General features: G+C 40.7%; 1 protein-coding gene and 1 long non-coding RNA gene across 5 annotated transcripts in view; one reads left to right on the forward strand and one right to left on the reverse strand.

Annotated features, from left to right (window-relative positions):
* USP10 (ubiquitin specific peptidase 10) overlaps positions 1 to 15,368 on the reverse strand; it is a 42,650-nt gene that overhangs the window by 22,561 nt on the left and 4,721 nt on the right. Inside the window, exons 2-4 of one of the 4 annotated variants that reach the window (XM_035118143.2) lie at positions 3,060 to 3,128; positions 2,513 to 2,636; positions 248 to 1,270 (exon numbers count right to left, since the gene is read on the reverse strand). In XM_035118143.2, coding sequence (XP_034974034.1) covers positions 248 to 1,270; positions 2,513 to 2,636; positions 3,060 to 3,128 — 1,216 coding nt within the window. The other 3 variants (XM_035118144.2, XM_035118145.2, XM_035118146.2) reach the window with 3 other exon arrangements.
* On the forward strand, positions 11,366 to 11,811 carry LOC132592334 (uncharacterized). Its single transcript, XR_009557794.1, has 2 exons — positions 11,366 to 11,424; positions 11,682 to 11,811. It is a non-coding gene; the product is annotated as an uncharacterized LOC132592334 (long non-coding RNA).

Consider the following 15,368-nt stretch of genomic DNA (forward strand, 5'->3'; position numbering starts at 1 on the left):
CATTTTTACTTGTACACTGAAAAGGAAGTAAGCATCAATCCACAGTTGTGTGTTTAACCAGATACTACATTAACAAAAAGCTGGAAGCCATTACACTAAACAAGAGGTATCACTCCAACACAGAGTTAATTATTTTCTTACTATTGTGCTACTAAAGCATTAGGACATTTAGGTTCACTCAAACTTTCCACTCCTTCAAACCTTCCTACACTCTTTGTAGCTCAAGCTTGAAGCACATTAATGATACCTGCAATCCTTATGGCTACAGGATCCTCAGAAACTGGAACAGGCCCCTCTTTGACTTCAACCTGTTTCTCAGGGACCACAGGAGATGTGGCAGGAGGGGTATACTTAGTCTCAACATAAGCCATAGGCATGGAAACAGAAGGTTTGGAATTGTGAAAGAGGCTTGCCCATGATTTTGCAGGCTGATTAACAGAAACGGCTCCTGAAACAGGGGTGGTTGCCTCAGTAGTAGGCAAAGCATCCTCAGGCTTAGTTTGGTCTGAGTCGGTGCTTTCCACAGGATGCAAGTCTACCCCATTGGCAGCTGTGCCCTCACTAGAGGATTCAAGTGTTTGTCCATTTGTAACACCAAGGTTTTCAGTAGTATCAGTACCAGCATATGGCTGTACAACAGCTGTCCTTAATGGGCTGTCCCTCCCAGTTTCGGAGGGGACACAAGACTGTTCCAAATTAGTAACACTGCATACTTCAGGCTGCCCTGCAGTCCTTGTAGCATCTAGCGCACTAGAAACCGAATCATCAGACACAGCTTCGCTAGTGAAGTCCACAGAATTTTCAGGGCTGTTACAAGTCCTTGGAGTGACCGATGGCACGTCGCCTGTAAGGTCTACATCCTCTGTGCTTATGCTATTAAGTCCTGATGAATTTGCATGCCCATTTACCAAAGCCTCGGCAGGAACAATGCCATCACTAACATCTTCCAAGTAACTGTAATATCCAGGCGGTCTTTTCTTCTTCTTTTTGCGTTCCCTTTGCCCAAGGCTCCCGGGTAAACTATCATTTTCAGCATTAGAACTGCTATCCAAAGTGAGAGCAGAATCAGTGAACTGGCAGTCTATGGAGTTATAGTTGGCTTCGTTGAGTATATCACTAGGCGTCTTCTGGGAAGGTGCACAACCAAGAATGAATTCCGGTGCCTGAGGATTCAGAGTACTTGAAATACTGTAGTCATTGTTATTCAGCACAGATGAATCTGCCTCAATAACCTCATTAACACCAAATTCAATTCTCTGATACTCTTCCCCTAGGAGAGAAAAATAAACTTCTATTAAAGTGGTGCTTTTTTCCTTGGGAAGTGGGGGCAGATACAAGGTTTGCAATCACTTGTCTTCACCTCAAGTTATTCCTTTTTATCATGAATGTTAAAAAACATTCCTAATCAAATATAAATTGTGCAGCCTGAAAATATGAAAATAGCTTAATTATTTTTCCAATACTATGTCAGCATAGATTGGGATGTCAAAAGCTTTTCAACAATAGGATGTTCAAGGCTCTATATTTCACATGGCTGGCACTAAGAGTTGAATTCTGTGACTTTGACCAAGAAAAATAAAAACACATTCTGTAAAACCATCATAGTCCCATCTCTAAGACAAGGAATTTCAAAGGTCATTGCAACTAAGCAACATAAACATCTGATACCAGCATCCAAGAAATGGCAACTTTTTTCTGAAATGAAGGATGAAAATATGTTCAATAACTATTCTAAAGGTGGCTAACATACATAAGACAGTAAAAACTATCAGTAATCAAAGCAGCAGCAGTTGCTTTAAAAGGCCAATGTTAAAAACTGCTGAAACCCTATGAAAATATACTTTAATTTGGCCCATAAAAGATATCAAATTTGGGAAACAAAGGGTGCCAAGTTGAAGTACCATCCCCAAACAGACCCCCTTAGCAGGTGGTGACACCTAGGCCACTAATGATTATCTTAATAACTGAGGTGGTCTATATGGGACAAACATTTAGGGATTTAAGGCTGCCCTCTCATTTACACTCTTCTGGGAGTAAGCCCTATTGAACCCAGTAGCACTTGCTTTCAAGTAAACATACATAAGACTAGCCTGTGAAGATTAAAACCAGTACGAAGTCTGAATTGTGCCAAGGAAGAAACTTCATCTAATGAAGCTTTCAATACAGACAATATACATTAATGTCTCAACAGATCAGTGATCAGTCATGCTTACTTTTCCAGCCCTGTCCAAGTCATTCTCTTTCTTAAAGAAAAACAGATTTCAATATTGAGAAGTGCTGAAATTTTAACATTTACAAGTCCCTAATAATCAACAACTAACAGCACTGATCCAACAAAGCCTCAAAATCACTGGATTCTTTTAAAAGAACTTTTCAAAGCCATCAGTTGGGAGTGAGGGTTTACTGTTAGCTAAAGAAACCATAAAATATGGATTGCTATAAGTTTAACTGGGTTAGTACATTTAAGTAGCAAACTAACCCAAACCCCCAAAGCTGAACAGAAGAAACGAACCTGCAACACAATGGACTTCAAAAGGATTGGGGAAACAGTTGTGAAGAAGGAATGGCTTCTTACCATCATGGAGCTCTCCTGTGGACTTAAGGCCACATGAAATGGTTTCATTGTAGGGTGGAAGCTGTACAGAAAATAAAACAAATGGTTGCATCGGTGGTGAGGAAAGAAGATTTCACCAAAGATAACTTATGTCTGCACTGAATGGAACAATCTGAACCCACCACCAACCACCAACCACCCTTCCTCTCTTGTACACATGCTCTCCTGTGCCCTTTAATTCACAGTTGCTTCTTTACAATTTGATATACACAGCAGTCTTTTACCAGACTGACTGATAAAATAAACACATTGGATTTATGGGGTGGGCTGGGGACGGACTGATATGCTATTGACAACTAACAACATTCAAAATTTGAAGTGAAGCAAAATTGTGTGGCAGTATTATAGGGTACTCACTGATCTATACTGAACTAACTTTCTTCTATGCTTTCAACATACAGTAGATTTCACACATACAGGTAAATAAATTTAAAATAGTTCTTACCTCAACAGAGCAACGAGGAGTCACAAAGAACTGATTAAATTCATCGGGGCTGAATTCCCCAAAGATGTACTAAAAAGTAAAACATATTGTACTTAATTAGATTAACTGAAGTTGATCACGGCAACACAACTTGGCTGTTGTGCATATGTTCGCTGGAAATTTCAATGGCCTTTGTCAAAAAGAATCCTGAGAAATCTCTTCATTGGGAATTTGTGTGACCTCTAGTTTATACGAGAAGCTGACAATTATCCAACCACAACTTCTAAAACTGCAAGTAGCTGGTTAACTGAAGGCCCCAGCATTCAGATTTTGAAAGATTAGACCAATTATGCTTATGCTTTTTGTATAAACATCCATGTCTTGTGTACAGCTACTGTAAAGGTTACATATGTCATTAGTGTTAGAAACGCAAGATATATAAGCTAGGCACCAAATGGCTCCTTAAATGAAGGTTGCAGTTGCCAAAACAGAATGTCTAGTTGCCATTTTGGGGCAAGATGGCTGGCTCTAAAGTCTTATTTTTCAAATGATGGACTGCCTGTGATGATTCTCAGTTAAACATGTGGATAGTTCAGATGACAACCTTGAGCTAGGTTAAGAACTTTGAGAATTAGAAGAAGAAGTCATTTGATCCATGGACAGAACATATAGATACTGGCCTATTTCCCACCTCTTTTTCTCAATAATGACTGGTCCTGCACAGAAAAAGCATTCGGTTCCTGAAATTCATTCTGATTTTGTAAATAAAATATAACTGACAGAATTATACAGGATGGGGTATTATCATGTGAAAAACAGTCCAAACCCAAGGAACCCTAGGCATGCACCTCCAGATGATAAAGATGTCAGGTGCCATCCTGGCGTTCAAGCATCTTCACTTTTTCAATCAGTGGAGAAAAACTGCAGTCTGGGGCAGGGGCGTAGGAAGATAGGGGCGGTGGGGGCGGGCGCCCCGAGCAGCGGGCTCCAAGGGGCGTCATTGTGGGTGCCCGTCCCGCCCCAAAACACGTGCCACGCCCCCGGAACGCGTGCCACGGCCCTCCAGGAGGTGTGCCCCACCCCCGGAACGCGTGCCGTGCCCCCAGGAGGCGCGCCACAGCCCTGGAACGCATGCACCACCCCTCCGGGAGGTGCGCCCCACCCCCAGAACGGGCGCCAGCCCCGCCCCCGGAGCATGAAGCTCCGCCACTGGTCTGGGGATTCCTTTCAAGCAATTTTACAAATGGAGTTTCTAACAAGCAGATGGAGATATGCCCCTAATGGTGTGAACATATATGAAGGGTCATGGAAACAACAATGTATACTGGGAGCTTTGGGCAGTATCCAACAAAATAGTTTAGTTACTACAAAGGACTTTTAGCTGAACAACGTAACTTATTATCATGCTTCCCCCCCAAAAAAACTATGTTGGGGATTCCCCCAACTCTCTGGAGCAAATGGGGGGGCATGGAGGGGAAGGGGACATTTTGTTGTGTAAACAAAAATCTTTCTGCTACTGGAAATATTCCAATGGATACTGCTCTTATGATTTTAAAAGCTCAAAAACTAAACATGAGAATTTTAATGGCAATGATGCTGCAGCCTCTAATACTGATTCTGCTTTAGCTATAGCCCTGAAGTGAAAACTGCTTTTGGAAGTTGGTTAAAGTTTTGTTAATCTGTTAAGTACCATCTAAGCAGCTGCTTGATATCAACTATGTTACACCTCAAAGTAAGCCACAACTGAAACATACTGGAATCCTTTCTCATATTTCAGTGGATTTCTCAATACTAATCAAGGAGTAACACTCATTTCAAATGCAACAATTCAACAGACACAATTTCACACCAAAGTAAAAATAGCTGCTTGCACAAAAACGTACTGAATGATAACTTGTTAGAAACATATTAGATGAAGTCATGCGAAGCATGAAATGCAGTCATGCAGCTTAAAATGCTGTTACACAAATAAAACTTGTTCCCACCACATTTTTCTCGCAGAGGCTTAAATCAATATGTGAAGTGCTTGATATATTACAGTCACCAAGAAAGTGTGTCAAATGAAGCATTATCATCTCAGGTCTGTGACAAGTGCATCCATGAACTTCTCAAAAAGAGATGCAAAATAGAGATGCAAAGCCAACTCAACAGATGTGTTATGTACCCTCATCAGAGGAGACCCAGAAGGCCTTGTTCTTACACCAGGCCCCAGGTCAGTCTGCACCCAGTGACAAAAAGCCAGGACCCTGAGATGAAGCTGAGACTGAACAGTCTGAAGACCAAGGGAAAGGTGGTGCCTTAAATGCCAGGTGGAAGCCTAGTCCATCTGGAAAAGTGTCTGATTGCAGGCAAGGACTCCTCAGGAGTAATAGCTCCTTGAGCGTAAGATTTTCCTATCAAGGAAACCTCTGGAGAGAAGGTACTAGATACATTCTATGTAGCAGTTCTGTGCCCTGTGTCAAACCAGACCTTGAAGTGCTCTGACCTTCCCTCTCATCTAAACCTTGTTGTGAACTCTGCTAAGTGTGGACCCTGAACTTGGACTGGCCCTGAATATTGCTTTGGTTGTTGCCCCCTTGGTGCTGCTGCTGGCAAATCACTTGTCTATTCAGGACCAAAGCACTGTGACCACACCACAAACTAAAATACACCCACTCCAGTGAGTTAATTTTTTGCTGGATGCCCCAACAGTCAAGTGCTTCACCTCATTCAGAGATGATAGTGGGTGCCATGAAAATATGCTGTGAGACAAAGGATACACCAACCAACCACAGCTAATCTAAAGTTAGTGCAGCAATTTCATACACTAGCCAAGCTTACCTTGTATATCATCACAACCTTCCCCTGGCACCAACAGTCCCAACTAAACACTAAACACTTCTCATTTCACCACCTTCAATAATGCCCTATTCTGAATGAGACCATTCAGTGGTAGACTACTGAAGTAGAAAAACTGACTGAAACCCTTCAGAATGCTAGTGGGTATCAATTAGTAGTGACCACTTACTTTTCTACAAGCAGCAAAATTAGCACAGCACTGGACTGGAGCCTTTTCTCCCAACATGCTAGTTTTCCATTTAGTATGAAGTTTCTTTTCTTTCCTTTCTTTTCTTTTCTTTTTACATGAGGAAATATTCAGCAACATTATTTTCCACCTGCAGTCTAATTTACCACCTCTGTATTCAAGTACATATGCATATCCAGCCAATTTCTCTCTCCAGAAGCCCAGTCTTCTTGTTCAGAACCTAGAATGCTTAGATTAACATTAGAAGCTAGGCAGTAGCCAGACTAGCCCTTCTCACTCCGACATGCACCTATGTATTTTGGTCTAATTCTAGAGAAACTATGATAGCATGAACACCTGAAGACGTTTTTAAACTATTTACATTTCCAAGCCTAAAAGTTATTATGAAAAGTTTAATTTGACACTTAAGTCAGTCATATACAAACAGAGACAGACACTCTGGGATTACCACCCCGACTACTACATCACCATCCAATCTAGGGTGTGAAAGTAGCTGTTCCAATCACAAACAGAACACATGTATAATGCAATAGTCTCAAAAGCTGTGTCTACTGTCTCAGTGTGACAAACAAATCAGGATGATTTGAGGGTGGGGGGAAAAGCAGGGAGTAGTCTACTTGTCCGATGAAACTCTACTCCATACCCAGATAGCATCTGCATTCCAAAACCTGCAGATCCTGCTAGGGAACTCTCAAGGTTGATGAGGAGGGTTTGTGGCAGCTACTACCAGAACAACAAGTCAAAAACACATTTTACCTATCTGACAATTACTGAGGGGAAGGGTTGAGAGATTAGTGGTTTCTGCGGCATAATAAAAGCTTTCTACCAAATAATTAGCTTTAAAAAAGTGTCAAGTCAAATTAGCAAATTTAAAACAGCAGTGTGATGTAACAAAATGTTACAGTGTGAAGGCAAATCCCAGTGGGTTGTGTCCATGACATTCCTGCACTTATTTTCAAAAAAAACACCTCTACATGTGGTACTGCATGACAAACTATCTAGTTTGGCATCTGAAGAATTCTCAATATTGCTGGCCATGTTAACTTTTCCAATACAACACTCAACTCTTGTTCAAACACAGGCCACCTTCAACTTAATCAGATACTGAGTGACCTAATAAGCTTCTTATCGTCTCACCAGTGAACTAACAGTCCCTGATGTGCACTTGCAAGAGCCTTTCTGACTTCACCTTGGCAAAAATGCCCCACAATTTAATATGTGCAATGTACAAAACAGACAGTAACCCTATGACAGAGAAGTCACTTCAGAAAAATGTTTCTATATATTAGTCCCATCTTTCCCAAAGAGAGAACTGCAGTCACAAAGAAGCCTTCCTTGGAAGCTTCCACAGAGCCAAAGCAATATGCACATTTACTACTGGACACTGTACACTAAAGTTCACTACCACTGCACAGTATATACTTTTCACAAGCTGCTTATTTTGAAGAACGTGAATAATGCAGAGGAAAAGCAGGAATTTCTAGTCTCAATTATAAACATGCTTTAGAACTGCTAGAAGCTCTCCTGCCATGAAGCACCATTGTTCCACACAAAGTTCCTTAATCCTGAGTGGTATGTTAAATGGTTATATATAAAGCATTTCAACTGAACAGAAAAAAACTGCAGCTCTAGCAACGCAGTTCTTTCAAACTCAATATCTACTTTGCTGAAGCAGCATTAAACTGACAAATGACTATAATCCAGTGGCTCAAGGCCAGCAAGTTCTACTACAAACAGACCTGTACAAAGCAGACAACAGCATGTAGAATGTTTATGGCAGTAAACTGAAACTGAAGTGTTTAGGTTGTCTATATTATTATGTTCATGTGGAAGAGTTCTTGCAATATGGCAGACACAAAGATTCAGAGAAGAATGAGAATCAACTTAAGTATGAAGGCTTTCTTCTAAAGCAGGGACATCCAACTCCCAAGAGACTGCGATCTACTGGGGGGGGGGGGCTGGCAGTGATCTGCCAATGGGGGGGAGCGGACCTGAAGTTGTTGAGCTTTTTTTACAGGAGCTTTGGGGGGGGCAAGCCAAAGTGGGTCTATTTTTTCCTTGTCACTAAGCCTCAAAGGACTGGAAGTACAGAACAACATAATTTTGTTGCCATCCAATTCATGCTGCTGCAAATACGTTGGACCTAAGATTCAAGGAGAAATGCAAGTGACTTTGGAGACCATCTTGGGTGTGATGCATGCATATGTAACAGCAGCCAGTCAGTATCTAAAAAGATGGAGGAGGAGGAGGAGGAGGAGGAGGAGGAGGAGGAGGAGGAGGAGGCGGCACAGCTGTAGGAAGCCTGAGGAAGTACCACCCTTGGTGTCTGTCCATAAAAAGCATGTCCTGCTATGGGACAGTAAAGATGCTAGAAGAGGAGAGGACAGAGGGTGAAGGAAGAGTTGTGAGTGAAGGGGGCCCCTCTACCCATCCTTTGGACCCCCTGTACCAGGAACTGGGTGTGGAGAGTGCAGCTGAATGGAACACAGCTGTGCACAGCTTGAGGAAGTGCCATCCACCTTGAGCCTGCCCATAAAAAGCAAGTCTAGAAAGAAAGACTAGGGTGATGTCCGCTGTTTCCAAGAACTTTTCTCATTGTGAAACTTTTGTGGGTGAGCTGAGTTTGTTTGACCCTGGGTGAATCAATGTATCATTTTTATATGTAACTGTGTAGTTTTGCAATATTTTGTTAAAGTTCTCTGTTGTTGTTTCAGTTTCCCGTACACTGCTTAGAGATATTTTTAAAATATACAGTATTAAGCAGTATAGAAATTGAAATAATAATAATAATAATAAATCAATCCTATGATGGTATTACTACTTCCGCATTTGAATGGATTACAAAACAAGCAGCACACTTAGGAATTGATGCTGGAAAGGTACTTTCAAATATTGCAGAGTACAAAACGTCAGGTATTCGGCTAAGAAATGTAGTCTGGGATCCTGCCAAACATATCTCTCTTGCAACATGGTGGCAAAGCCTTTGCACAACAAAGCCTCCAGCTCTTGCTTCTTACCTACTTCAGATTCCTCCATATTCTGAAGCATGTGAAAGAAACTGGTCTATGTTTGGAAATATACCAAATTAAGAAATAAACTGACACGGGAAAGAGTAAACATGTGTTTCCATCTGGGTAAACTTTCAATTTCTAGAAGTCCATGTTAAATATGAAGAGAAAGCAACTGAATACATTTCATTTACAGTGGTACCTCGGGTTACAAATGCTTCAGGTTACAAACACTTCAGGTTACAAACTCTGCTAACCCAGAAATAGTACCTCAGGTTAAGAACTTGCTTCAGGATGAGAACAGAAATGATGCTCCGGCAGCGCAGTGGCATCAGGAGGCCCCATTGGCTAAAGTGGTGCTTCAGGTTAAGAACAGTTTCAGGTTAAGAACAGCCCTCCAGAACGAATTAAGTTCATAACCAGAGGTACCACTGTAGTGAATTTTGTTTCCTCTACCCTTTTTCTTGGCTCTTTTAATAAACAAATTAGTGCTTTATGTCTGCTTGACACTGTGCAGGACTGGAAGAGACACAATAATTTTAAGAGTAAATAATAGTTTGTTTAATTATTATGTTGATGGCTCATCTTTATTGGGGTTTTTCCTGATCTTCATAAACTTGCAACAACATAAGAGAAGCTAGACTCCTTACAGTTCAGCAGCTTGTCAGAATAAATTGTATTTTTAATATATGAGATGAATGCTAAAACAAGTTATACATTATGCATTTTATGTTCTTAAAGTAACAAAGTCACTTTTGATAAGAAAGTAAGCTTCTAAGATTTTTGTTTTTGAGTTTAACATTACACTTCTTTCCCATTTTTACACAATAGTTCTGTCTGACTTCCCACCCAGCATTCCATGACAGTTTTTTTTTTACATCTTGCTTAGCTGCATATACATTAATTCCTTCACCCAATTTTCCACACTCTCATTTCATATTAACAATTCCTGGTCACAAAGTACCCCTTACCTGGAATTTATATTTGAGGTTCAACTTTTGTAACTATTCTCCTAGGTAAAGAAAGCTTTTGAAATGATTTTCCTTCCATTAAAAAAGAAAATCCCTTTCTCCCCAAATCCCTCAGGGTAAAAAATTGCATCCTCCAGTGAGGATTCAAAATTCCCAGAAATTTTACATCTATAATGCTGAAGAGCACTAAAATTATTCTACCCAATTGATTTGCACAGAACAAAACAGGTAGAAATTTCTCTTCTCTTATGTCATTCCAGTAATTTCACAACAGCTTTCAAGGCTACCACTATTTGTACAATACTGCCCATCTAAACGTAATTCCAAGTAGAAAGCATGTTTTAAACAAAACACAACAAAATACTGCATATCCAATGTATTTTGCATATAATGAAACATGGGATATCACAGTACAGAAGTTTCCTTGGTGGAAAGATCTATGAAACTTTTGACAGCTATGTTACTATAATAAACCCAGAGCAATGGCATGCTTGCCTTTCAAACTAAAACACCACCTTCAGTGTAAAATGAAGGTGATGAGGCAGAGATATTCAAACTGTTCTAGAATCATGGCAGCAGAATCTTAGGGCTGGTCTGTATATGCAAAAGAATATGGTGGTAGAATGGGCTGCACCACTAAAGGCTGCAGATACAGAATCACATTACTGAAATCTTCCTTATTAAATTCCCAGAAAACAGGAAACCACCACAGCAGCAAAGAGGTTTGTATCTTCCCGCTAAAGTTCTAGTTTTCCATCTGCAGGATGCTCATAGGGGAGTATTCCAAAACTGCATCTCCCCATATACTCTGAAGTGCTCAAGTCCAGCCTGTTATTTCATTCTGCTGCAAGCCCACTACTCCAATAAAGTTAGCAACAGTACAGTATTTCAACGTCAAGTTATTTAGCCCCTGAAAGCTACTGCAACCAAATAACTGCTAGAAACAAGAAGATAAAGTCAAGCTGGGGTGTTGTTGTTGTTTTGTTGTTGCCTAGCCATTTTCCATAACAAGACTTGATGTGCAATGTCTCAGGCTAGTACTCAGAAGTCAAGGCTTCTGGACAGATGCTACAGGTAAAGGTATACTTGAGGGCATACTATGGCCTTTCAACTTCGGCTGTAATCCTAACACAACTATGTGGGAGTTAAGTTTCACTGAAACTAGAGGTACATATTTCCAAGTACCCATTTACAATCAGAATGCACAAGGATTGAAAACACATCTACACTGAGTAACAGCGAGGACATAATTTTTTGTCAACTCTAAGACTACATTTTATAAAATAATGGTTGTTTATATGACTTGCCAAAATGTTTTGAGCAGGTAGCTTATTTATTAGAGGTGTATCCTGCCTTTCCACTTTTGCAAACTTATTTGCTATGTAGGTATAAAAGGTAAAGGGACCCCTGACCATTAGGTCCAGTCGTGACCGACTCTGGGGTTGCGCGCTCATCTCGCATTATTGGCTCATCTCGCATTATTGGCCGAGGGAGCCGGCGTATAACTTCCAGGTCATATGGCCAGCATGACAAAGCCGCTTCTGGCAAACCAGAGCAGCACATGGAAACACCGTTTACCTTCCCGCTATAGCGGTTCCTATTTATCTACTTGCATTTTGACATGCTTTCGAACTGCTAGGTAGGTATATGTTATCCTAAATCCAAATGTTAGGATTTAACTGCTTTGCTTTCGCATACTGAACTCTGAAATAAATTTATATGTAGATTTCTGACAGTCACTGCTCTCCTGTCATTTTCTGTCATATGTATGCTACTGCAAAAATGCTTGAGTGGCTGGAACTGTCTCCCTCACCAAGTTTCTAAACACTCTAAAGCACGGGTGTCAAACACAAGGCCCGGGGGCCAAATCCGGCCCGCCAGACCTCGTCATGTGGCCCTCGTCATGTGGCCCACAATCAAGGCGGTGACCCCTCCTTCCCTTTCTTTCTTCCTCTCTCTCGTTCTTATTCTTTCTTTCCCTCTCCTTCCTTCCTTCTTTATCTCTGTCTTCTCTCCCTCTTACTTTTTCTTTCCTTCTTTATTCCTTCTTTCCTACTCTTCTTTCTCTCACCTCTTTCCTTCCTCTCTCCCTCCTGCTCCCTCCTTTCTTTCTTTCTTCCTTCCTTCCTTCCCATCTTTCTTTCTCTCCCTCATTATTATTCTTTCTTTCCCTCCCTTCCTTCTTTCTCCCTCTTTCTTTTTCTTTTCTTCTTTATTCCCTTCCTTATTTCCTACTCTTCTTTCTCTCCCCTCTTTCCTTCCTTCCTCTCTCCCTCCCACTCCCTCTTTTCTTTCTTCCTTCCTTCCTTCCTTCCTTCCTTCCTTCCTTCCTTCCTCCCTCCCCTCCCCTCCCCTCCCCTCTGCAAAGTAGCTCTGCAAAGGTCCTGCATGAAACCCTAGCGAGCCTCCACCACCCAGTGCAGTTATCAAAAATCATTTTTCAATAAATTGTACAATAATTGTACATTTGAATATCTACTTGCCATTATTCTATGTTTCCGCTTTCAGAGCTAGTTATTACTTACATTATTACAAAAAACAGTAATAATTGAATGCAGTGACAATAATTTATGATAATAAAGAGTGAACACATAGTCCTACAGATACAACCGGCCCTTTGAGGGTGACCAAACTGCTGATGCGGCCCCCGATGAATTTGAGTTTGACACCCCTGCTCTAAAGGGTTTTCAGGAATACTGGTCTAAACTCCAAGAAAATCAGTGGCCTTCCTGGCAGTGTCTACTTAATGCCCCCTAGCCTTAATATATAGAAATATTACTATATACAGAACAGCATATTCTAACAAATGATGAGTGTTTTCATCTGGTTGCAGAAATGCTCGTGTTAATATTTTGCTTCTTTTTAAAAGTAATTGTATTACTGTACCACCTTAAAAACCCACATATCTGTGCTATACAATGACTAACCTAATCACAGTGGAACAAGACCCTTTAACAAGGGAATTAACAGACAGCGTATTTGCCTAATAAGTATGAAGAAACAAAAATCCTGAATGATTATCAGAGAGAAGCTATAGTAAGATAAATGAGATCTATTCTATCAAAGTTATTCAAGCAAGAAAGGTTAAGGTGTACATCTAGTAGTTTGAGAATGAGCCTGTTAAGGAAATTTTAAGCAGAAAAATCCGCACTGAAATCAAAGACTCTAAACTAACAAACTGAAGTTAGCCAAGCCTGAGATCAAACAATTAAAAGAACATTTGCTACTTACTTCAGTGGGATCAATCTAACCTAACACAGTATTTAAACAGATGTTGCAAGTGAAAAGCTGACAGGTTATAGGTGGAAATCAATTTACAGCAACTATCATTTTATAATTTCAACATGGTTGCAGGACCTGCACCTGGACAACTTAAGAAATGTATAACAAGAATAATCGATGTGGTGCCATCTAGATGTTGCTAGACTACAATGGCCATCCATCCCTGTATACTAGCTATGCTGGCCAGTGAGCTGATCAGACACTCTCCAACATCTAGAAAGCACCATGTTGGCTACCCCCGCAGTCTATAACTTACATAAATATCATCTCTAATGAAAATTTGCTAAGAAGTCTTTGGCAAACCACTAGCCCTCAAATTCAATTCCACCCCCATCTGCTATACAGGGAATAGTAGTAATACTGGTCTAGTTTACAGAACCGTTGTCAGAAACTGACTTTTACCACTTGCCTGTTACTACACTACTGTACAGTCTATTGCGCCACTGCTATCATTGCCAAATGGTGTCTTTAGTTCCAAATACAGGCGACTCACCACTTATGAGAGGGTTGTCTTCTGGGCACCACACGCATAAGTGAAATTTGCCTAAGTAGAGAGCCTGCTGCAATACAGCTTCCTGCCCAACAGCTGTTGACCAGGATAACCTGAAAGCAGTGAGAGCTCCTGCACACCATTTCGGAACCCTTGGACTCCTTTTCTTTTAATAGCTTTTTAAAGCTTTCTTTCTGGACTTTTGGCTCACCAGCGAGCTCTTCAGGCTCTGGGGAGGGTCTCCTCATGAGCCACAAAAACTTTCCAGCTCTCTCCCTCCATTTCAGGTTTGAATTGAATTATTTATTTGAAGTTTTTATTTCCCAGTGCCACATGAATACATGGTCGCACACGAGTTGATTGCACATTAAGTGGGGGGATGCCTGTATTAGACTGCTGCTGCTATTCATCCATGTACACAAACTAGAAGCTGCTTCATTTTACCAAGTACTGAGATAATGCTTTTAAACTTGCAAAAACCAATATAAGTGATAACTATTACTAATTGGTCAGTCCTTGAAGTAGCAAAGAGCAGCGTGTTCATGAGTCAGTTGGGACACCATTACACCCACATGCAAACATGTCACCAGCTTCTCCTAAATGACTTCTTATAACCAGGAACAAATCTATGACAAACAAGAAACGTTACTGCACACAATGCTCAACAACCCTGAGAAGTGGATTAGGCTGAGAGATTGTATCTTGTCTAAGGCCATCTACTAAGCTTTGCAGCTGTTCATTTATGTGAACCTTGGCTTCTTCTAATCAAATCTAACACGCTATTTATTAAAAGATTTCTATCCTACCTTTCAGGACAATCACTCTAGCCACTGCACCAGATACAAACTGCAAAGAATCATGTCCATGAGGCTTCTCTGGCATTAAATAAGTCCAATTGCTTATTACTAAAATAATTTTGAATCCAATGACCACATTTTAATCTATATAAAATGCTAGAAATGCAAATGCAACTTCTTTTTAGGTGTTCAGAAAATCCTGTTTCGCAAAAAAAACACCTTTAAATAAGAATACTTTAAGGCATGTTTCTCTCATTCTTCATGTATTTTGAAAGGTTTACTACCATCTCTATAAACCTTTCCCACTATCAATCAGTACAGGCAGAATGCTGCACAATATCCAAATTTTGCTTTCATAACACCAACCATAGCTAGCACCAAAGCGAAAAGAAAAGGGCAAATTCCTATGCAAGAGAGACCACACATGCCTGCAAGAGCTCTGGGGCTCTTAACCACGATTAGAAAATCAAGCAACCGTCTATGGGACACACACAGCCAGATCTACACCAATACTAGGGGGAGGGTTGAAGGGTACTGCCTTTTAAAAACAAACAAACAAACCGTTGACAGGGTAAATACTGGTATAGCCACACCAACCATGGCCCACACTCTTTACTTTCACTTAAATGTTACATGGACTCTATATGGACAGTGTGTATCTACACACTTCAGTGGTAGAGCAGCTGTTTTGAATGCAGAAGGTCCCAGGTTGAATCTGGCATCATCTGGATAGCCTGAGAAGGATTCCCAATCAATA

This window comes from Zootoca vivipara, chromosome 6 (genome assembly GCF_963506605.1).
Source record: "Zootoca vivipara chromosome 6, rZooViv1.1, whole genome shotgun sequence".
In the NCBI taxonomy this organism is placed as follows: Eukaryota; Metazoa; Chordata; class Lepidosauria; order Squamata; family Lacertidae; genus Zootoca; species Zootoca vivipara.